This window comes from Atta colombica, unplaced genomic scaffold (assembly GCF_001594045.1).
Source record: "Atta colombica isolate Treedump-2 unplaced genomic scaffold, Acol1.0 scaffold96, whole genome shotgun sequence".
In the NCBI taxonomy this organism is placed as follows: Eukaryota; Metazoa; Arthropoda; class Insecta; order Hymenoptera; family Formicidae; genus Atta; species Atta colombica.
The window spans coordinates 1738641-1765199 of NW_017259590.1; the positions used below are offsets into that span (position 1 = coordinate 1738641).

General features: G+C 31.7%; 1 protein-coding gene across 1 annotated transcript in view; it reads left to right on the forward strand.

The window, feature by feature from the left end:
• Positions 1 to 217: 217 nt before the first annotated feature.
• The window catches only part of LOC108693742 (plexin domain-containing protein 2), a 36870-nt gene continuing 10528 nt past the window's right edge, over positions 218 to 26559 (forward strand). The window contains exon 1 of the mRNA XM_018202857.1: positions 218 to 1072. Within this exon, the coding sequence (XP_018058346.1) occupies positions 943 to 1072 (130 nt within the window). The 5' untranslated portion in view covers positions 218 to 942. The remainder of the gene's footprint in view (positions 1073 to 26559) is intronic.

Here is a 26559-nt window from a genome sequence, read left to right on the forward strand (position 1 = left end):
CGATCATTATTAAATGGCGTTAATCGAAACAAGTCGATCGTGCGAATTTCACGCTAGCGTTCTGGCGCGTTATCTGACATATAAGAGCGTCTACCTAGATGATTATCTAGATACTCTCGAGGTCGCTTCGGAATGGGCGAGAGAGACTGGCGAGCGCAGCGAGTGACTAGTGAGAGCGAGCATGCCGTTCGCGTCGTAAGCGAGTGCTGTCGCTGCTGCCGCCGCCGCCGCCGTCGTCGTCGTCGTCGTCGTCGTCGTCGCCGTGGTCCGCCGTCGGATGGTACCGGTTTGAAGAGCGAGTCGCGTTTCAGGATCAGCTTTTCGCCGTTCGAGTAGAGACTCTCGCTCGGTCATCGTCAGTGTGTCGCGTGACCTGTAAACTTTTACAAATCTCTTTTGGCTTTTGCCCCGTGTTCGTTCGACAGGCGCGCGTTCTCGTGCAGCAAAATTTACACGGATCGGTCGAAGGAGACGTGCTTTTTCTCGGCGGTGCGCTCTACCGATTTCGTTTTTTCCGGAACATCCTTTTCTTCCCACGAGACGAGAACTCGTTCACGCAACGGCGTGTTCACAACTTCTCTCCCTTCGTTTTCCCATTTTCTTCTCTCGCTCTCTTTCTCTCTTTTTCGTGAGTTCCGAGTTACCCTTTGATTCCCTGTCTTTCCTCTCTATCCGGTTCTCCCTTCACCACCCACACCTTTGTGCGTCTCTCCATCCTTCTACGTTCTTCCGCCGCCGCCGCCGTCGCCGCCGTAAGTGTGTTCGCGCGCGCGCGCGTTCACCGTTTTTCCGTCGCGCTCCGCTTCGTACTTGCTTCGCCTGTGAGTGTCTATCGAGAGAACTCACGACGCTCGCTCGTTGGTAACTTTCGAGCGAAGTCCTCCGTAAAGCGGAAAGACGGGACGGATTAGAAACCTTTGTCGTGTCAAAGTTGACGCAATTATGGCGCGTAAGGAGGAACGATGGTGCTACTTTGATGGTGTAAAAGGACATCGAAGGTCGACGTGGATCTCCCTGCTATTAGTTGTCCTATGCGCTCTCCTGGCTGGATCCTTGGCGGTCGCCGAGCACGGTGAGTGTTGCATCGTGTATACCTGTATGTGTGTATGTGCGCGCGCGCGTTTATACAAATGTCATTTACATATTTGCGTATATATACGCCGCGGCGAGCGCGCACACGGGTACCTTTCGATAACCTGTTGCGTATCACGGAGGATTCTTTTCGAAGCGAGCGGGGAAGGCTCGAGCGAGACGGCCGTCGCGCTCGCTGAAGGAAGAGAAACGGTGCGATGAAGCGAATAAGAGAGAACAGTTAATGTTTAAAACACTTTATATCTTTTCTTTTTTCGAGACGACTATCTAAAATTGAATAAAGCAACATTTACCCTTGTAAAAAAAAATAAAGGTAAAGAAATGTCAGGTATAAAGAATTATCAAACGACACAAATATTTGAACAGATAAAGAATAAGAAAGGAAGAAAAGGAGGTGGCTGAAGAGAGAGAGAGAGAGAGAGAGAGAGAGAGAGAGAGAGAGAGAATGAAAGAAAGAAAGGGAGAGAAAAAATTCAGTCGGGGAAATCCCACGTCTGGTACTCAGGTCTAGACCTTTTTTAACGTCGCTCCCTACAGTGATCCCCACGATGTTCATTGAGGTCGTTCTCATGTTGCATCTGACGCCACTCGGCGTTGAACCTCGCGTTGCATCGCGCCGATGCAACGGGATCGGGAAGACGGGAACGCGTGCGCTTGTCGTTGAAATAAGGTCGCGCTCTCTCGTTCGCGTTCGCGCTCACAGAAAACACCGAGTGATTGTTGCGTTCGAGAATGAGACTGATGTACGGAGTAATTAGAAAATTAACGTAATGCGAAATAAACGAAGGAATAAATGCGAGAGCTTTGCCGAGTCTTAAGGCTATGACACATAAAACAATGTGAGACAAGTTAGACGTAAGCAGTAAGCGATTCGGTCAATCACAGTCTGGATCTACAATAGATTTTTAAGCCTTAAGCCATAAGAAATGGACGAATCACAATCGATTCTTCTCGCATTAGGCTGTAATTCAGTTTCTTACGGCTTAAGATTTAAAACGCCTATTGTAGATCCAGACTAATGAGCTTTCTAAACTAAGTTTTAAATCTTAAATTATAAGACATTAACCAATCACAGTCGAAGAGAAGAATAATCGATTATGATTGGTTAATTTCTTATAGCTTAAGACTTAAGACTTAGGTTATGACTTATTGTAGAAAGTCTATAAAGGACTGTCTACAGTGAAAGTAATAAGTTGTGTAAGGCCCTGCGCACAATAGAAGGAATAAGGAATTAGGAATAAAGAATAAACGATTTCAACCTATCAGAAACCGTGTATTCCGATGTATCCGATTTCTGATAGGTTAAAATCATTTATTCCTTATTCCTTCTACTGTGCGCAGGGCCTAAGTAATAATAAATTGTAAGCCATAAGAAATTGACCAATCATAGAATGTAAGGGAAACAATCGATTTATGATTGGTCAGTTTCTTACATTTTCTTGCTGCTTACTATGCAACGGGAGCTTTTCTCAGCAAGAGATACAAATTGACACAAGTTTAATTATCAGTAAGAAACAAAGCTAGAATTACTCTTGTGTTTATTTGTGCCTTTGCTGGAAAGTTCTCAATATTACTTCCATTGTAAATACTTAATAGAGGCATAAGGCAATAATCATAATACAATAAACACATAATCCAAAATATTAATTTGCTTACTGTTTAAGTTTCTTTTGTGTCGTAGCTTTTAAGAATTACGTATCATCGTGAACAAGCATTATGAATCTCTTTCCCTGCTTTATATAACTATTTTGTTGTGTCACTTATCACGCCCTTTGATTCAATAAGCATTTTTTAAAATTACAAGCGTCACGCGATAATTATTGGTATCGCCATAATTAGCTCGTCGCTAGAATACGTTCGATTCGTTTGTAAAAAACTACATGAATGATAATATCTCCTTATCTCCTTATCGTTCCGGTTAAGTTTACTACTGGTTATGGTAAATTTTCTGAAAAGAATGAGAAAAGAAAAGGAATTTTTGCACCCTGACAATTTTGCGACCTCTTTCATTCGTTGCTGAGGATAACGGTATGAAGAATTCACGAATGACTGCTTGCAGGGTTATCTCGGGGTTACCCTTCGCATACCGTTGACGCGCCTTGATTTCGCGATTGCGAAATCGCTTGCCACTTGTTCGGAGCCGTCGCTCAGTGTGCGCTTTATTCGCCGTGTGTATCTTCAACAGAGAGAATCGCAAGAATTGCGACTGACATTGGAATTGACTAAGCATTGGCTATTGTCGACGTTGCCAGAATCGTTGGTATCATCAGAACGTTGAGGAATGTCAAACTGTTGTATGTTAGTCGTTGTGTTAGAGGCACGAATGCGTTACGCTTTTGTGTAAATTGATGATTTTATTCCAAGTGATTCTTGAGTTGTAGTAAAACTGTTATTAAGGCTCCTGAGTAGTCACCATAGTCATATTGAATCGTGACGTCAGAAGCGAGAAATGATAATGTTAATTTTTATTACAAGCCATTTATAAATAAAGACAATTGGATAAAACAGAATGATAAGATTGCTTTAAAACATTTGTAAAAATGTTTTGTGTAATCTACGGAAACTATGCTTATTCTCCTTGACAGTCAGTAAATAATCGTAAAAAACAGAGTTTGGTAGTAACTAGTTAAAAGTTAAAAGTTAAAAAACTAATTAAAAGTTAAAAAAAATTAAAAAGTTAATAACTTTTAATTTAGTTAATTTTAAATGCATTAAATTTTAACTTAACTAAGTTACTTTTAAACGTTAACTTTTTATTAAGTTAAAAAATTTTTTTATCTCTTTTAAATTTCTTAGAAAAATAATAAGATATAATAAGACTAAGGACGTATATTCGTAATCTGTTCATATTTTAAGACCATCTTAAGTAATTTCTTAAGATGCTAATACAGCTCTCTGATTAGTTTATGCGATTATGCCATAAATCTTAGTCCGGATTTACAATAGGTGTTTTAAACCTTAAGTCATAAGAAATTGACCAATTACAGTCAAATATTTTTCTCGCATTCGATTGTACTTCTTCAGGCTTAAGACTTAAAAATTAATCCCTGATCTTGTATCTTCTCTATGTGCTGGCTGTGTTATATAACTTATATAGTTGTATCGTTATGTGTTATATATTTATATCACATATGAATAAAAAAATTAAAAATTTACTTAATTTAATTTACTTAATAATCTATATTGTAGTTATTTAATCTCATTTTTAAAAAAATTAGGACATTATGATCTAAAAAATATTTTTGTTTTAAATTAACTTTTTTTTAACTTAAGTTAATTCATTATCGACTTACCTTACGTTAAATTAATCTTTTATTCCTTCAACTTTTAACTTAATTTTATTAATTTTGTAAAGCCATTAACTTTAACTTTATTCAGTTAAAAAAAACATTAACTTATCTAACTCTGGTAAAAAGTGATAAAAAGCAAATATAAGCAAATATAAAATGAAAATAAACTACATTGAATAAAAACACTTAATTGATTGTCAAGAGGGATAAGTATAGTTTTACAAATGTTTTAAAGCAATCTCATCATTTTGTTTTATCCAAATTGTCTTTATTTATAAATGTAATAAAAATTAACGTGTCATTCTTGCTTCTGATGTCACAATTTAATATAGCTGTGACTACTCAGGAGCTTTAAAGATGATAAAATAATTGATTGTTAAGCTTGCGTGATGAATGTTAGTGAAAATGACTTTTCTTTTTAGTCGCGGAATTCATAAATTAAATTGCAGAAGAATAACAGAAATAAATTGTTTTTCTCATTAATGAGAATCTTTTACAACTTTTTAATAAAATTCTTTCTTCATATTTTTATCAGAAATTGTCTATAGAAACTTCAAAAGAGCAATTATGTTATACTATTGCTGCTTCCGAAACTTAAGGCAGCTTTTGTCTTCTCTAACTCTACAGTTAGAGAATCTATCAATAATAAAAATACTTTATAATGCGTGAATAGCAGTGAATTTTATCCCGCAAGTATTGTGCGATGCAACAAGCGGCTGCATCTATAATGCAAACGCGGGCAGAATATTTTGCGGAAATCGATAGATGAGCTTGTAACGATGCGATACTTTCAGAGTATGTCATATCGATTGAAGTTACATTTGAAAAAAGTAATACCGCAAGAATCAGATTTATATTAAAGTATCACTCTTATAACGAGTCCAATTTTCGAATTCGTGACAAATGCGTTTAGAATTGTCATATATATTCGCTTGTCATATATATTCGTTAATATATATTTTTAAAAAATTATATAATTTGTCCCAAAAGTGAAATTTAATTTTTTATTTAATTTTTTTATTATTAAATTTTAATTTGTGCAATACGACCGCACAAATTAAATCGAAATAACGAAAATAATCAGAGTGATATTTTAGAAAAATATCATATGAAAATGTACAAAAATATTATTTTATTACGTTACGTATATTATAAATTTCCCTAACATTTTTATATGCAATATTTTTCAAAATTAAAATCCGTGGTGTTTCATAGGGCGCTTAGATAAAAATAAAAAGAAAAAAAATAAATGAAGATAAAATCCATTCTTATAAGACTCGGTCCATTGATGATTAATAATTCAAAAGTATGTATAAGTATTTTTCTGCTATCTCTTTTACACATGCTGTCGTCACATTGTATATCTGACAACTTATCACGTTTGCTAATTATCGTGATAGATCTCGTATTCGCATTTTGGGAGGGAAATATCAGCAATAAACAAAGCAATGCGAATACATTTAGATAAGCGCTCATGACCTCAGAATTTGCACAATCCAAGGAGCGTGCAAATATACACATGTGTCGAGATAATGTTAAATAATAATTTAACACGATAACGTCGTGTTATCAATTCAATATTATATCATTTTACTTTAACAACGATTATCGTATTATTATGATGTATTTAGATTTCACTAAAAAATTGACATTTTATGTCTTATTTATTGGATATTTATTGGATATTTATGCTTGTAATTCTAAAGTTTTTATCTGCATTGGTGATTCGACTTGTTGCGATCGAGGGCTTTTATAATTCGCAAAATCGATTTCGACTAATGTGCATCCCATTTATGAGTCTCTCAAGTATAAACGAATCGTTGAAGCCGATTTACGGGAAGTAGTGAATGATGATACGGATAGATGCGATACGCCTAGAAAATTCTAATTTAACGTGTGCAAAAAGAAATCGCGCGAGTTATAATGGAACACGCGATATCATTCGTGACGTTTGCCTTGGTAACATTTAATTCGTTCTATGAGTGTGAAACGCCTCGTTCAGCTAAGCGCGTAATTAGATCTCGCGTAATTCCACAGCGGCGAATACAATTTTAAAGTGCGCCATGGCACTTTAATCCCGCCGATGAAAACGCTTGGCCACGAAAGACGGGCGTTTATCTTGGAGTTACTAAATTATGTTAAAAACGAGTTAGTCACACAAGTAGCAGTTTCTTTTTAGTTGGTAGTAGTTCAATTTAAAATGTAAAATCATGGCATACATAATTTATCTTTTTAAATTTCGAATGTAATTATTTCCGTGTCCAATTATAACGTTGTTGCATATTCACGTCATTTCATATAATTTGTGTAATTCATATAATTTGTAATTTCTAAGACTTCTACGAAACGCATACAGCGTCTCAAGTTTATAAAAAAAAAAAATTATATTTTATATTCTCAAAACCAGAATCATTATTTTTTTTAAATAAAAGATTTCTAGGATAGATTTATCAGATCATTACAAATCTGAGTTTTCAATCTAGATAAATTCCATAAAGAATTTCCATAAGAAATGCTTGGTGATTAGTCAAGTGTAGAAATTCTTCTTTTCATAAAGGAAACTTCCGAGTTGAAACGATCAATCTTCGCGTGAAGATAAAGATATATTTTTTCGTTTTTTTAATCGTTCAAAAATGTGAAATTCTATGGAATAGACTTTCACGACACTCAATAGTCTCATAAAGCGAGCGCGGAAACGCTCTCCACGAAGTGTAGAAATTTGTCCTCGTAACACTTGGCTCTTTCGCATGCATAATCTCGCTTTTTCCAATACAACGCGTCCACGAGGGATTAAATAATATAACATAAATGACACGTTTGCGATATTGAGGTTTCGATTCTCGACAAGGAGGAGGGAAAGCTGATAAACGAAATTATGAAAATTACAATTATTTCGGTTTCCAGCAATTTTCTAGTATTTCTGTGTCTACTTTCTGTTTATATTACGTATATGATGCAATCACATAGGCGTCTTATTAGATTCTTCTAGATTTCTCTTAATTGCATAGTCCGACAATCATAGGTTTTTCTAATTATCTATGCATATAAATAACGAAATTATTATTTGCATACACGCTCGCCGGTGATATAAGCAATTAAATTGCGCGTGTCTAAATAGATACTAAAAAAAAATTGTAGAAATGTACAAAGATATGACTCATACAAATTTTAGAAATAAAATTTGCAAGTAATTAAACATTATTCGATTTCTCAACAATGTAATTAATATTTCTCTCAAACATTCTTGGAGATAAATAAAATGATTATAAAAGCGATTCTTCAAATTCTGATAAATTTAAAAAAAGATTTTTCTAATTTTTGCATCCTAGAAATTTCTATGTAGAATGTGAAAATTTTTGTATATCATTACATTATGTTATCGTTTTTTCAGACAAAATTCTTGTCTATATTTTCCTTCCGATACATTTTTTTCCGAAGAATTAGGAGAGATGGCAGAAACCGCACGATGCAAGTCGCTTTTATTCACTTCACTGGTGATTTGCAGCGAACGAATAGACAGACGGATGAGACGAATGGACGACAAACGTGCGTCGACAGCTCATCCATGAGTCACGGCTTTTGTCATATTTCCATCGATGTAGAAAGTTCAACGTACTCTCCTCGATCACTGCTCGCCGTTACACCTTTCGTACAATTGCGACTTCAAATTGTTCTATTTTCGCTAACGCAGCGCGTTCCGCTGGACTTACACTCGTGGTGACCTCGTTCGTTTCATAGAAGACGCGTTTGTAAACCGAGGAAGTCAGTGTCCCCGTCGTTGAGATCGATAGTTGGTGGTAATGTTCATTGTTCAAGAGAAAATGTAATTCGCAGAAACATAGAGAGGAAAGAGGCGTTTTTAGATCATAAATTTCTTCTAAATTTCTTGCAGCGAAATTTCACTTCCAGAAAGTGAAAATACAACTACCCTTGAAAAAGAGTATCAATTTTCACTCCATAAAAGAGATTTGCAGTGAGATTTCACTCCTTTGAAATGAAAATTCTTAAAAAATGAAAATTGTCATTCTTTTTCAAGAAGTGAAGAGTGACTATATTTTCACTTTCTTGGTGAGATTTCACTGTAAGAAATTTAGAGTATTAATAATTTAATTTTAAGTTTATCAACGCAGTAATTTTTCTTAATTTATTCTATCGTTACAAAGAATATGTAAATATAAATTGAAAATCTCTGCGTGAGATAAAGAAGTTGTATGTCCGTAACACACAAGATGTATGTTTACGTAGCTTGAAACCGTATAATTCCTTGTACCTTGGCCTTATATAGCACAGTGTATATCTCTCATCTATCTTGCATAACGACAGAAAATATTCCGAAAGAATCATCTTGATTGAAAAACAAATTGTTTTACATATGATTGATTCTCGCTAATGTTTCTAAAATAATTTGAAAAGGTATCAATTTTTGGCTCGCGCGCCCGCGCGCACACACACACACATACACACACACACACACACATCACTGCGAAATTAAACTTTCGTCTTTAGACAAAACCGACAATTAGATTAAATTGCAAAGCACGTTCGTATAATTTTCTGTTTATCATTGCTCCAAATATTAGCTTTACTTAAAAATGTTCTGTTATTTAAAACGTTCTTTAGACGCTACAATTTTCTCACGAATTCGCAATAGAATTCTATTTATAACTTTATCATGCACTTCTGCTTTTATTATTTCTGCACTTTATTATATTTATATATGTATATATTTTATAACTCTATATATTTCCAAGGTTGGTAAAAAATATGTTTTAAACGTGTTTCAAACAGTTTAAAACATGCTTAATTGATGTTCCTTAAATATGTTTTAAATATGTTTTTTTATAGTACTGTTTAAAGCATATTTGAAGCATTAAAAACATATTTAAGAAAAAAACACAATACATTTTATTCATAAAAAAAAAACATTAGTCTTTACCAACGTACCCTGTATATTTCATAACTTTATTCCTACGTCACGTTTCAATTCTTTAAATGCGCGAGATATGAAAAAGAATTGAATTTTGTTAACAATAGAATTTGTTAAAAATAAATCATCTGAAATGGATTAAAAAAAAAGCAATAAATTCCGTTTTTTAAACCTGTAAAAAACATTACACGTTATTTGAGCGTTTCTCTCGAGTCTGGCATATGTCGATAGCGTTAACTTCCTTTATTACACGCCCTTTTATGGGCGACTGTTGGTGCATATTACACACCGTACCTCGCTCGCTGACGAAGATGCGTACGCGCGCCCGCACGTATCCGGTTTCGGTAACATATATCGCCGATACATCGCTCGATACATTGTAATGTGGTGTAATCCGTAGTATATGCCTGCGTATCGATCGAAGCGTGACAAATATAGCGTCTTTCAAATAGCTTTGTAAAATTAAAATGTGTCATAAAAATAAAAGTAACTATGATATTGTTCACGCATCATTACCTACGCCTGTAATTGCATAATTAAAAAGAATATTTGGAACGTCTCGTACAGGATGTTTATATCTGCATGAAATTTATCGGCTATGTAATAGTATAGATATCTGTGACATAGTATCTCTAAACCGTTGTTTCTTAAGTAAGCTTATATTCCGCTCGTGTCTTAATATATATATATATATATATATACACATATAGTTGCGCGTGTTTAGATTAAGACCAGCGCCACGCGTCGTGGTCTTATCATATGACTTCGCTTAATGAAAGATATCTTTAATACACTTAGTGGAGCAATGTTATCTCTAACAGTACAGGTATATTATTAAAACGTAAACATAAACATAATTTTTAAAATCTATCTATTTTTTTTTATTCAATCGAATATCCACAAAAAAGTTGAAAACAAATTCGGAATTATAAATATTTTTATAGAAATACGCTATAGATTTATATAATTTAAGTCTCTAGTTTTAAAAAATTTTGTCAGATTAAAGTTATATATTTGTGTTTCGAGTTTTGATTAAAGGGCTTATTGAAACAAGAATATATAATTTTAATCTAATACATTTTTTTAAAACTAATTTAAATTAAAAATTAGAATTAAAATAAACGTAATGATTAACCTCTAAAAGACAGAGGTCTATTCTTACAGTTTTTCCTGAATAAGATTTCTTATAATCTATTATCTTTTATTTATTTCTTGTCTCAAAATATAATTCTGTCAACGTTATTATAATCGTTTTCTCGTTCTGTTAAATAATTTATATGTATGTGAATTTAGAAAGACGCGCGGGTTACGTAATCGCGCGTATATTTGTAATTCGTTTCTAAAATAAACAAGAGCGATGAAAAGCGTCTGAAGAAGGATGTGTGTCGAAGAAATTTCGCGCGTGGAGAGAAAAGGGCGCAGCGCGCGGTCGCACATAACTGGACACCCACGTGGCCCATTTTATACGGTCATTAAGTCGTCCGCCTTGTGCGAATGGTCCTACCGATTATGCTTGATTGGTCCGTGCCTCGCGCTTATACTCGCTATCCCATAATTATTAAATGGATGATTCTACGTTAAGTCGGACAGCAAACAGCCAAGTGTTTCTTTCAAAGACAGATATAATATCGTGTAAATTTATACAAAAATCCTAATCGATGACATTTTTCGTAAATATCAGTTTTCATTGATTTTTGCCAAAAAATTTTTGCGAATTTCACGTGATGGATAAATAAATAAAAATATAAAAATATTGAAATTTAAATTATATAGACCAAAATATTGGAATGTTCGAAATATCTTCGTTCGAATTTTCTGAGATAATTATCCCAGCTCGAGAGAACAGAGTTATTTCAAGAAGAGGTTTCGATGCGGATAAAGAATCAATCCTGAAACACAATAGATGTAGTAAGTCTTAAGTTTTAAAAACTAATCAATCATAGTCGATTATTCTTCTCACATTCGACTGAGATTGATCAATTTCTTAAGGTTTATTATACGCCTATTGCGTTTTGAAACTTATAAGGAGCTGCAATCGGACAGCAATTTGCGCGCTGGAAGAATGCAGATACGGGCGCGAAATTGCGAGTTCGTTGCACTCGAGTCGAGCCGATGAGTGCGAGCGTGTAAGATCGTTGTCTTTACAAGTGCGTGCGTACGTACACGTGTGTACGCACGCACGCGTGCACGCGTCCCGTCTGGTCACGCGTAGGTGGTGACCATCGCGTGTGTCGTTTTACGCCGGAAGCCGATGCTGCTGCACGTATAATACCGTAGAGACCTTCCGTTCCTTCACGAGAATGTTCTCGCCAACGATTTATCACTACTGCGTTTACATTAAGGATTGTATTTGCATTAAAAATTTACATTAAAATATTGCAGGAATTTGCCGTATTTATCGTAAAATATTTTAACTGTGTGTTGAATATTGATGATATATAATTCAATGATATGTTGCGTTTGCGACAAAATTATTATAATATTGTTCATTAATATTATCTTACATTAAAATTTTATATTAAAAAAAAATATTTTAAACAAAAAATATTATCACAAAATCACAGTTAAGTCTTCTGAAATAGACAATATGAGAAATAGTTGTAAAATGTAAAATATATAGCTTTCAAAAAAAGTGTTTAATTATTGTGTTTTAAATTTTTTTATATTTTTGTATAAAATATTCATGGCACTTCAATGGAATTTCTTAGGGGGAAATGATGGATATAACGTGATGCTCACTCGATTATGTAGCACACGCTAATTAATACAGCAAGTTATTGGCGGGACAATAAATAATCCGATACAACTTCCTCATTAATTATTACATTGGTATTTTTGTGACGTCTACAGCGAGGAGGACGATAAGTGGCTCTGGCGCCGCTTGCGACTCGCGAAGTACATCTTCGTCGCGCTCTGCGCGACTCTCGTGATATGCAATTCTTGTTGGTGTGTCGGCTTTGATACGGGCGATTGGTTCAATTCATTCTCGACGTTATTAGATTGTATCCGACCAGACGCGTCGCGTCGATCGCGCCGAGAATAGACCACGCATATTGTAGATATATCTTTCAAACAAGAGACATGAAATATTAACATTTTGATCATGAAAATATTTAATTATATCCGGCGGAAAATGATGAATGATTAAGATTTTGTGCATTTAATTATGCAACTCAAATTAAATTCAGTATTTTATAATACGTCGATTAGAAAGATTTATAAAATATATATATTAATTTTAGTTTTTATTTCATGTGACAAATATTTATAGTATTAAGAAATTAAATCTATAAATCAATCGTCTGTGATTAATTTTATATAATGATAATGAAAATTCATAATAATTCTGATACAAAGATTGACGTAAGAAATTAAAAATTTTTCTGTTTTTTTACTAATTCTACTTTATAATATATGTATTTTTAAATATATAGTTACCAATAAGTAAATAATTATTGATTGGTTAATAAATTCTAGAACTCTAAAGTCATTGTTGAACATTGAAGTCATTGCCACGTCCTTGTAAAAGATAATTAGATACATGGGTAATTAATGTTTTTTGCCTAGATTATAATTAGATAATTAATTGATGTGCATGCATCAAAGTGCATTTCGTGCAATTCTTGTACATAATTTCGAATTTAACGTTAGAAAATAGAATTTTAATATAGCGTGCACGTAGAGAGCTATATTTGCTGTATATTTAACGTAACGTAAAATATTGAATTGCATATAAAAATGTTTTTTTTTTTTAATATTCACTTGTTTTTGTAACAAAAAGAGTTGTAACGAGAGATTGAACTCTCTCTCTCTCTCTCTCTCTCTCTCTCTCTCTCTCTCTCGTCACATTTTTCATTAAATATTATATAAAAAAAAATTAGATTTTTGTAAAGTTAATTTTGATATTTTAGTGTATATCTATGTTACTATTGTGCTCATGATTAACTTTATACACTAATGTGACATAATGAAAATCATTCGTGATAATTCTGAATGTCATACAAAGACAAATCGATAACACGATCGAATCGAGAGGATTCTTCTTTGTGATCGAATCAATTCAAGCATCGTATCGAAGAACGTTAGCGGTTGATATCACCCTATCGACCTCGTTAATGATAAAAGGCCTTTCAATGATTGACCGAACAGAATTGCGTACCTTGCAATACATTATTCGCTTCAATAGGATGGATCATCGTGTCATGGGGATTAAATGGAGAGGTTTCGTTAGCGCGGACGACAAAGGAAAATTTGATTTATCAATAAATCTCGCGGGACAAAGAGTGTTACTTTATCATCAGTTTCTATACAATGCGTATGTTTAATGACATTTCGACAATGTTGTTTTTAAGACGTAAATAATTTAATGTAATTTATGCAAAATTTGGCGCAGACCTCGTCCCTCATCAGTGTTGTGATTTTAATATCTCTCGACGATGTAAATATATTTTGAAGAAAAATTGTAATTTTATTCTCGCAATTTTATCTCAGCATAATCTTGAGTTTACAATGTCGTTATTAATACGTGTCACTGATGATCAGTTATTGCGATGCAAAGTAGCTAGCATCATCGTCCAGTCATTACAATGTGTTAGCTCGTCGAGTGAACACATTGTTTATAATTCTGTTATTTTCTATTATTATCTGCTTATTGAAAGCAGCGAATCTTTCTTGCAATTGTTTGCTGCTATCTAGATTTATCATTGCTATCATAAGTCATCAGTAAATTAACAGATTTGCTTATTTTTGATATATTTATGTTTCCTGGAAGAATTTCTAAATTAAGAAGTCAGTTTAATTTTATTGTTATATACTGAAAAAAGAACAAATGTAGATTATACTTAAATACAATATAAATTGAAATGATGTAAGAATTATGTAATGAAAAATAGAAATCTAAATTAAATATGAAATTGTAGTAATACTATATACTATTATATTATTAAATTATTCAATTCTACTTTGTTACAATAAATTCTATTATTATAATTTAACAGATATAATTTCATTCAAATATATCGGATATATCGTATGCGTATTTATTTTTACATATATTGTTAATAACTTTTTCAAATAAATGTTGAATGGTAAGAGAACTGCGACTTCTAGAAAGAACAATTCTCCGAGATGATTTATTTAAATATTAACTGTTTTGCGAGCGAAAGAACATTTTGTAGTCCATTTCTCGGCTTTCACCACTCTCGCCGTGGACGGAAATTCGCCATGACGACTCAGCTTTATTTCTTGCCGGGTAGTCACGGATCTCTGGTTTCCATCGTGTTCGGTGTTTCGACGAATTCAAAAGTTCCTTGCGCGGGGATAAATTAGCTGCTGCACGCAAATATTTACACAACCGATACGCCACATGCACGCCAGAACACATCGCGCGATCAATGCCACAATGAATGCTTAAAGCATGGCCAAGATGTAATTAATTTCGGTTGAAGGACCAAGAATGATTAACGGGACGCAATTACAATGAAGGCGAAAAAAAATGAAACTATTCTGTGTATACCTTTGCTTGAAAATTTCTTGTTATCGCGATGTCTAAAAACATAAATGTCATGATGATAATTAAGATACGGAATGCATAGAAACTTCTTCGGAATTTATCCTAGAGATGTAGTCATTATCGATATATGTTTCCATTGTGCATGTCTGCGTACATATATTATCTACCTATATTATCTATCTGAAGACTTTAAAGACACAAGTTGACTACAAGAATATTAACGCTAACTTAAAAACTTCAAGTACATTTTTTTCCATAATTTGTTTAAATTAGTTTTACTTCTATTCTATTATTATAGCAAATACATTATTTGACATTATATACTATTATAATATAATATAATTTTACTTAAATATACCGTATGTACCGATTTTTCTTCACTCATTGAAGCAATTATTCCAATTAGGAATTATATTCTTAAGTAAGAGCGATTTCTCATTGTAGTTCGCAATTAATGTCAGACACGAGAACGTCATTTGCATTTCTCTCACAATTCCGTTGTCGGATTAATTGGGGCAAATGTACCGTTCGCTGTCTCTTGATGAAGAAAGAAAGACAGTGTCTCGCCTTTACGTCAGTACGAATCGTGAGACGTTCGATCTGCGTCTTTATTCATTAGTGTTCTTGCAAATCGATAAATAGAAGGCTAATTACCACTGAGTACGTGATTACTACATAAGAAATTTCGAAAGAGTATTAAACACGAATCTAATTGCTGTATTCGTAAAAAAACACTGGTGATTATACTGAATGTTATTGCACAACTAATATTAGACGTAGTCATTTATATAGCATTGCTAATTTATTACTTTCAAAAATTTTTTATATATTTTTTTAATTTATCATACTCTTTAATTTATTATATATAATAAATTTATGTAATTTATATGTTTAATTAATATTTAATATATTATTTAGATTTGATATATTATTTAGATTTGATGCAGATTTATTGATTTATATTGCAGATTCCATTAAACGGATAAATTGAAATAATTTTTATAATCGTCGCAATTATGTAACACTGCGTGAAATACTCATGTGCTATCCGTCGTAATCATGCAATGCAATATCGTAGATGACGTGTCATTAATTGAATAATTATTAGTGCCATAATTGTAATCTGTTGCGATGATTTCGACAGTAATGGCAACACCTGCCATTCCTCTAATGATCATTAAACCTGGATTCCAGCCCATATGTATGTCATGTTACGATATTATCAATAAATTTGACTTATGAGAGATTATACGTCATCAGATTTACTTCTTTGATAGCGATTGATAATTATTTAATTTAAAGATAAAGATATCAATAGAAAGAAAATATTTATTTTTAGTGCTTTTTATCGTAACAGATAAGCAAGATATTATCAAATATAACTACGATTGTTATTTATATCGAACAAAATAATTTGTAATTTCAAAATTTGCTTTATTCCCTTTTGTCAGATTATTGCATCAAACTGCTAATAATACATTGCCAAACGTTACCTCGCAATTCGCGACTATCATTACTATCTAAGTATTTAGTTGGTATGAACGTGATAATAATTTTCGCGCGCGCTAACGAGCGCGATTGCGCGTTGGAAAAATCATCGGAGCGTGTCGCTGACGTATCGCGTGGATATTTCCTTGTCATCGACGAAGGAGACCACCGGTGACAGGTGTGCCAGGCTTGAAAAGTCTCTTTTCCTCCGCGACCATGCGGTCACGTCCTTGCGTTTACGTAAGCATTGTGCGATTGACGCAAAACCATCATCTCATTTGTCGCGACAAATCGTCTTCTCTTCGACAAAAATATCTTTATCGGGATCATTTTTCAATATTTAAAGGCTTCTAGACAAAAAATTCGGAATATGCCGCGTGTATAATTATATAACAAGCCAAATTAATCAATTTATGCTCATAAATTGAAAATATATTGCACTTTGCTATAATACAATTATATAATGAAATCAATCAGTATTGTAAATTAAAAATATATCATATTATTAATACATTCTAAAATCGGTATTCATAAATTGAAAAAAATATTGTTATGGCAAATTATAAAAGAAATATAAATAAGATCGCTAAAAATTTTAATCAGATTAATTTTAATTAGAATTTTAAATTAGATTAACGCCAAAATAAAACAGTTTTTTTAAAATATTGAAATTTTTAATTTAATTTAAAGATGATTTGGCTTACTGCGATTTATTAAAGTAGCTTTTGTCTCTACATGAAGTCACGTATGATAGTATTAAATCTATGTCCAACATGCAACACGCAATCCGCGTTTGTTCGCGTTCTGGTGCAAGACCAGGAATCCGTGTTTCTCCTCGTTTCATTCCTTTTCTTGGGTCAGAAAGAAGATACGAGATGAACAATGATCGCTTTCACTGAAAACCGCGACACTTATTAAGGGGCGAAGGAATGGACTTTCAGAGAAACAGAACAGGCGAGAGGTCTTTGGCCTTCGTTTCTGCTCCCTTCTCGTACGATTTGTGTTTTACATCTCTCTTTTTCTGTTCTTTTTTTTGCATTTTCGTACTCCGAGAAGAGGAGATGGAAGGGAGACCAATTTTATAGTGGTAACGGCTAGTAGTGGCGATGACGACAATAACGCTTGCTCATACTTGTATCATTATGCCGTTCGCTGGCCTGAAAATCCTTCTAGCATGTCGGTATGCTTGGTGTCGGAAAACTAGTGCCGAAATAAAAATCATGTATTTATTATTTTTAGTAAAAAAAGATCGATTTTGAATGTTACTTGTGCTGCTTATATCGATATGCTGTTTATCTATTCACCAAAATCAATAAAGCAAATTGTATGAAATTATTTTAATTTGTCTTGCATTTTTTATCTATTTATCTCTAGAAAATTACGCCATTCTGAGAAGATGTAATTACTTATTTATTCCATCTTTTTAGAATCGCAAAAATCCTTGTTCGTTATTTGAAAACATCTTCAGAATTCGCAAACTGAACCGGTATTATATTACACATCCTTTAACTTTTCTTCTTCGAAATTTGCGCTCCGAGTGCTGAACGTTCTTTTACATTTTATGTTTAATTGCGAAAAGGCAAGACTTATACTGCGTATTATATAGTACATGTGTAAATAGTTTAGTGCTTAATTAAAAACTTTATTAAGACGATCACGAGTTATGCACGTAGATTAAAGCTCACTGTAATCTCGTTCATTTTCCTCTGCGATCCGCGCTCTCAAACACAAATTATAAAATAAGTATAAAGAAGCGACTTCTTAATAAAAAGAATAAATTAAAATCTTTGTGTACGTTTAAAACTTTTTGGTGATTACTTTCTTAATTTTTTATTATCTATATTTCTTTTTAAATTCTTAATTAAAAATTTAGATATAAAGTTGGTTATTACAAAGATTTCTCTTCTTGTTATATTCATTTCGTTTATATGAATTTTTTTAATATGTATTAATTAGTACATAAAATATTGTTATATATGAATTATTCCATTAAATTTTTTGATTAATAAAAACGGTATTGTTAATTGAGAACTTGTTTTTAATGTAATTATAACGAATTACGCTTTCTCAAAAATTTAATATACAATGCAGGCTAGTCTCGTTAACATGATCCGCATATATATTATCGTTACGAAGAGTTTATCGCATATATACACATCCTATATATACACATGATCGCAATGGTCATAATAGTTAGCGGCACTGTAAGTTATGACATGTTCGTTATGCATTCGAAATGCGTGTGCCATTGGCAGATCCATTGACCGTATCGCAAATTTTCCTTCTTAACGACTCTTCAATTATATATCACCGTCGCGAATGCGTTTGATATAGCTCGCAATGTGTAAGTGTGATCAAGCGGGTCAAAGAACATTTATATTGCGTTACATTTCAATTACACAATGAAATGAGACTCGTTTTTTTAAGAGTTCTTCAAATCGAGGATCAAATTAATTTGTGAGATTATTATTTCAGTTTAACTGTGTTGTAAGTTTTTTTATACAAGTTTAATCATTATAGATTCAATTGCATACGAAATGCAAGCGGAATTGATTATGCAAAAGGGACTCAAAGAAAATATCGATATATACATATACGAATGTCTTTTTAATAACGCGAATTTTTTAAGCTTCGATTAAGATAAAACTTTGATACCAGTTATATCAAATAACAATTAAGAGGACAAAACAATTGTATGTAAAATTATACAATATGAAAAAAAATTGCAAGAAAGCTTTAGCTAGTACTAAAAAAGAAAATATTTTAGATTAATTTATAGTAAAGGTTCTCAATGAGATTTTATTTAATCTAGATTATAAGAAATTTTGAAAAAAATTTTAACTTTTTCAAACCGCAGATCTAAATATACTTTTTGGTTAAAAAGTCAAATTTAATGATTAATATCAAATTGATATCAGTGATATAAATTATAACGGAGTATTATATATATTTGTGCTAATAATGATAATAATGATAATAACTTTGAGTTGCTTTGTTGAGGAAATGACCGAATTTCGATTCGCTGATGGTTTCAAGATTACCGGTCTGAAGCTATCGATGGATGGCAAAGCATCACACAAGGCAGGAAGAAATATCGCATTTATGTATGCAGTGAAGCGTGGACGGGCGATTGTGAGAATTTTTCACATATCATTAAACTGTTATATTTCTGAGTGCCATTGTAAATCTTTGTTCTACATCGTAAAAATAAGAAATATATGACTCTCGTATGATCCATGATTCAAAAAACAATCGACTCCAAATTCTTCTTACTTTTTAGGTTTCTATGGATTTATCTTAGGCTTTTATTTTCAAAGATACCAAAGGTTTGCGGATTATTGCAGTGTTTTTATCCATTGCTAATATTTTTTCTACTAAGATTAAAAGTATACCTAAATATTTCATTTAAAAAATTTGAAAAATGTTTTTTTCACGAAATAAAATACTGTTGATATATAAATTTCGAAGACACTTGGTATAACTACTTTACAAGTCAACAAAAAACACTTGAATTAGAAATGCGATGTAAAAGATATTTGCTACGTCGAACTTTTTTCTTTCCCCGACAATATTGACGATACTCGGAACTGAGATGAGATCTTTCCTCGATCGTCGTTCAATGCAGAGCGTTAAATTGCATAGAATTTACTGGAGATTCTAAAAGGAGAAAAAAAGGAAATGGGAATGGTAATATCTCACGGCAACTGTTACATTGTACGGTTTAACGATCCATCCCGTCGATATGATGCGAGAAACGACGGATACGATTTAATTACAGTGGCGGAAGCTGCGATATTATAACGAGATATTGAAAGATAAGGAAAAAAGAGGGAATGAAAATTTATATTTCCACTTAAAAAAAAAACGAAAGAATCCTCCGGCAATAATGTTGTTTATTCTGTAATTTTGTAAAATAATTGAAACAGAACATTAAATTATTTAATGCATAACAGAACATAAAATTAGAACAGAACAGAAAATTATTTAAAACATCACAAAGTAATGTTATTATTATCTATAAAAATTTCCGAGAAAACCATTTATAATACTTTATGTCGATTATTGAATATTATATTTCACTAGAAATTTTTAATGTTATTTTAATTAATAAAGAATGTATTATTAATGAAATTAGTTTTTGTTGTAAAAAGATTAAAGATAATTAGGAGAAAATTAATTAAAAAGTATAACGAGCAAGATGTGAGAGAGAGAGAGAGAGAGAGAGAGAGAGAGAGAGAGAGAGAGAGAGAGAATATGTTAATATAGACAGGATATGTTAGGGTCTATCATGTCACTTCCGGATGATAGAATTTACGCAACTTCTTCGGTGTCTTATCCGTATCACCAACATAACTGCTAGCATAAAAATAGCATAATCGCCGTTATGAACAGCGATTATGTGTTGCGAATATATTTTTCTTTACGAAACCATTGAAATTTTCATCATAAGCACGTGATCACAAAAATTTTGAAATAAGAGATATGATAATTGAGTATAACATTTTAATATTTGTATAACGAATGAAATTATCTTAATTGCACATGACAATTACATTAATGAAGGAGATATTAAATTAATGCAATAGTAATTCTTTTAAATATTTTTAAAATTATATTTTATATTAAATTAAAAGTAAATTAAATTAAATTAAATTAAAATTGAATTTTATATTGAATTAAAATTAAAATAAGTAAAAAGAAAAAACTGAATATAATACAAAATCAAAATTTTTCGAAAGAGTTCAAAAGTTTTTCTCTAGATAAAAGAAGAAATATATTGAAATTAGTGATGACAATTTTGATCTGATTATATTATATATTAAAACTTTACTTTCAATTTTATTTAACGAATGTGATAAAATATAATTTTTTGCAATGACTTAATATTTACATCGTATTTCGATTTTCTTTGTTTGATAGAATTAATAATACCAGAATATTAACAATATAGACGTTTTAATTTTAACTTCATGAATATCGAGTGTTTACATTCTATAATTCGAAACCATACTTTGATTGCCGTTATTTTGATGACGCAAGAATTCAATTCCAAATCGAATTGGCTGTTAGTTACATGGAATCTAGGACACCCAGTATATTCTTATTTGCTACGTCTAGAAACTGCGACGTAACTTAAAATAACCCGTGCATTTTTTCGTGTCGCGAATCGTCGAACCAGAACGGGTTCTGGCCGAGCTATTTTTATGGGGTTTCTCCTATGATACAGGGGATATTCATGAGTCACGTTTTAAAAACTGGTTTCTTTGACTATATTTTACAATTTGAATGAGAGGATGTTCATGTTTTACCAAGAAAATTTGTTGAGTGGCAAACTTTAAAAAAAAATAAATAGTTTGAAAATTTTTATTCATCGTATATACGTGTGTGTGTATTAGAATCTCTCTTACATTTGCCTTAAAATTTTCGCCATTTAATACTAACGCTTAGTACAAAAAACGATACTTACAAGAAAATTGTAGTATGATATAATTTATCAATACTTGATTTGAAATTTATGAATAATCATGATCTTAATATTTAATATTTTTGGAATATTTTATTCGAGTATCCTATACAATTCACGAAACTAAAAATGATATTAATTGAGCATGATAAAAATTACACAGCACTATTAATATGACAGACTAACATATTTATTAATATTATTTCTCGATAAAAAGCATGATATGAGAATGTAATTAGATGTTGTCGATAAAAATAAGATTACGAGGAGTATAATTCGCGATAAAGTTATTCTCGCAACGAATGCACGAGCGGTTTTTGCTCCTGCAGCAAGTATTTTCTGCTCGTTAAAGGCGACGTCTGGAAGTCGGACGTCTTGTTTGGGTTTCTCAATCGAGTCGTTGATATGTCTCGTCTTTTACGTGTTAACATGACTTCGTGATCATCATAATGTATGCGGGCTGACTCTTATTTGGCATTGGCGAAAGCAAATGGCGGCAGATGACGCATTTTGCGGCCGACTGATACTTGCTTTATCTTTGTACTGTCTTCCAATATCCTTCTCTGAACTGTTAGAATATTTAGGATATCGATTTGTATAGCGCTCTTATCATTATTATAGATTAGAATAAAATAACTAACAATTTTAATTAAAAAAATTGCATTGTTATCTTTGATAACAAAATGTGCATATATGTTATTCTTCAGCAAGCGATTAGATAAGCAAGGTCAAAATTATTGATTATTTTCCATTCTTGCACTTTAAATACTTACAAAATAACATAATTGAGAAATAACACTAATTTTAGAAACTTTTCATAGCACAAATATGATATTTAATTTGCTACAAAAGTTTTTTTTAATATTTCTGGTGAATCATACGTGAATCTTTTTTTATTTCTATAAAGATTGTGGAAAAAAGTAAATTTTTTTTTCAATGTTTCTGAAGTTTTTATTTTCGAAATATCTCTGTCGAAATATTCTTTCGAGTTTTCTATTTTAATTTCGCCAATTTGAACTGAATTACTCCGGGCGTCGCAATTCGCGTCCTCTTTAGCGTAACAGCATTCTCTTGAAATCTTTTCAGTCTCTTGATTCGTTATCAGCTATCAAGTTTTAAAGTCAACTTGCAAGTCTACTTGTTTGCTGAAGAAGAGAGAAAGAAAGAAAGACAAAAAGAGACGCGTTATCTTGAACGAGCACCCACAGATGCACGTATACCACGGTATATTTGCATAGCTGTGGTTTCGTCTGCATTCTGTTTGAATTTCTACCTCAAAAACGGATGCCTTATCTAGGACAACTTTTCTCGAGTTAAATTGCATCAAGTACTATTTTGGATTTATCTCGCGACTAATTAGGCTAATCTTATACAGGATTATATTAAATTAGATGTCGCGTTATATACATTAAGTTATTAAATAGAAAATATCAAATTTTTATAACTTCTGATCTCATTAAGTTGAAAAATTATTCTGACACAATCTAAAAATGCACCATGATATTTTCTGATTGTATATTATTACGCTTATTTTAATCTTGAACATTTATCTATAATAATAAAATTCCTCGTATGATAACAATGAAAATTATGAGAAATTTAAATAATATTAAATAATTTATCATGCTAAATAAAGAATAAATAGAGCTCTGAAGAGATATAAAATAAAGAAAGACTAAATATTGCGAGATTAAACAGTGCGTTTGTAGACAAACTAACAATCAACTAGATATAATTAGCAATTATTGGCGTATCAAATCATTAAGCGCTACAAATCGCTTCACTATTATTCCTGTTTGTTATCTTGTCAGTATATAGATCTACACCCTGATGCTGGCGTGATTAATTGTAATTTATCTCGGATATAGTGGATTTTGCGGAGATAGATTGTCCATTATTTGCAAGAATTGTATCTTCAGCTTTATCACTTTGATGAATTGTTCCATAGCGGCGGTGTATCGTGTCTTGTTTTATTTATCTTGGTAGATATTTGACATAAAATGTCATACTGTGTAATAATATATTTCGGATATTAATACAGTAGGTAAAATTCAGAGAAATATTGAAAAATAATATTGAATATATATAACCACACTGAAAGGACGGATTTGCTGAAATATTAAAAAATTTAAGTAGATGTGGATCTGAAAATAATTTTATTGAATCAAAATAATTATGTAGAACTCTCTAGTTATTTTGTTAGAATATTAAAACTTTTTACAGCATTATTCTTGATGCTTGAGATTCCTATGTAATTATTTTGATAATCCAACAACAACAACAAAATTATTTCCAATTAATTTTTTAGATACTTCAACAAAATCGTTCTTTCCGTATATAGATCTATTCACTAAATTCTTTGGAATAGAATTTCACTGTAAAAAGTGAAAATTGAACTAGAAAAAGAATGACTCAATTTTCAATCTTTAAAAATAAGATTTCATTTTTCAAAATTAGTCTCACTCTAAAATTTTAGAGAGCCTAAAATATATATTATATATAATGTCTTATCAACATTTACAGTATGACTTGCATTATTTATCAATCTCTTTGATATTTTTACCATGGACGATTGGGAAATGTGTTACTTGTGCGCGCTTTCATCTTTTGCGGTGCTTCTCGTTATCTGGCATTTGAACTGTAGTTTTATCTGCAGCGAATTACATGACGCAATCATCGATAGAGTCACCGATGAAGTCATCGATGAAAATGCTGTTTTGATATAGATATCATAAAAACATTTCGTCATCGACATATGTATTAATTCAACAGTTTCATAATCCTTTTTTTCCTTTCCTCCTTAATCTAATTTTTTTTTCCGTTTAAGAGGATTTGTATAACAAATATTTTTTTCCTCTTTCACCTATTTGAAAATCCTTTTCCAGGATTAAAATATACGCATATGTGTCTGGGAAGTGGAGTCTATGCCGAGAATGATCAAAAATTTCAAATTCATTGATATTTTTTATTATTTCTTAGTGTAACGTGGCGTATCTATCGAGTCATGACAATATTTGTTTCATATAAAAGTTTTGTAACCTGTATGTACGAAGTAATGATTCCCAAACATGTAGTTTATATAAACAAACAGCGTTGAGTTCTTAGAATTAGACTTAGACGTTTTATCGTAATGAATTTGTTGTACGAAAATTGACACGATTGTGCGATTGCGTGTATCATAAGGTGAGTGAAATATTAATGTGGTATATAAAGACATGTCGATGCGCGGCGTGCGGCGCGATTTTTAGTGACTTCGTCGGAGTTCGAGCTTGGCTTTAAGGTCTGAGCACAAGAATTGTCAAAACACTTATTTAGGCTTTCTAAGAATCTGAACACAAGAATTGTCGTAACACTTACTTAGAGACTTAAATTGTAGACGTAAGTAACGCATAAGCTTTCACGTATGTATGACGTACAATTTATTGTCATGTCTCCAAAAAAGACGGCAATAAATCGTACGCCAAAGCTTATGCGTTACTAACATCTACAATTTAAATCTCTAAGTAAGTGTTACGACAATTCTTGTGTTCAGATTCTTAGGATCTACTTAAGCAAAAAAATTTTCATTTTTAAATTTATATTTTAATCTGAATTCTCTTAATTAGGATGATGAATTATTACAAGTAGAGCGATACTATTTGACTGTTCAACTTTGTCCCCGACGATACTAGAAACCGAAATCTAGGATAGAGAAAGAAATAATAAATCACATTTGATAAATTTGATCATATGAATGGGATTGGTCAATTCTTTCTTCGTCCGAGATCTCAGATTTCTATATCAGACATAAGGCTTTAAGAGCACAAACATTTACATAACACATTACGTATAATGCATAAGAAAATAAACCGCATAAGAAAATAAATATGAAAGTCTTCTATTTCCTTCCTTTCTATGAAATAAAGCATCCTGATTGGATTTTCTTATGCCTAATGCATTATTCTTTATTCAAGAGTCTGTGCTCTCGAGTTTAGGTTCAATTAATATTCAAATTATCAATACTTATATTATAACTATTATAAATTTACATGTCACTCTTCGACTTTCGTTAAATTAACATTTCTCTATTGTAAATTATTATTATTATTTAAACATTTCTCTATTGTAGACATTCTTATGTTTAGTAATACACACTCTGAGAAACTGTGCAGACGTGATGGCACTCAAAGGATGTGCCAAGTAGTTGGATACAACAGTATTATAATAATTTAGGAAGTAGGTTATTTATTGGAGTAATTTTAGAGTCAAGCATTTTTTATTTCCATAATATTTGATAGTAAACATTCAATTTTTTAAATATTTAAATAATAAGAATTCTAGCTTGATTATATCTAGCTTTGATGCGATTATAAAATAATACTTGAGTGAGAAATTTAATTTTGTAATACTACAAACACAATTATATATTCTTCTTAATCTATTATTTATTTCATTTGTATTTGCAGATTCTTTTGAATAGAATACAGAAATTCCAATAGATTTTGAAACAATGTGTAGAGAAGCATCAGCCATTTTGGTTGTTAACTAGTTGTTAACTGGATCTATTAAATGAATTGTCATGTTTAACGAATCAAATACCAACTTTTTAATAAGCATGTTGTTTATCAATTATATTATTAATCATTTATTATATTAATTAATTATTATGTACGTCACAAATAGTTGTATTTTTTATATCTAATATAATGTTTGTACTAAGACTATAAATATTATAATATTATAATATTCAAATATTATAATATTCAAATCATTCGAATTATTTGAATGATTCAAATATTAATGTTCG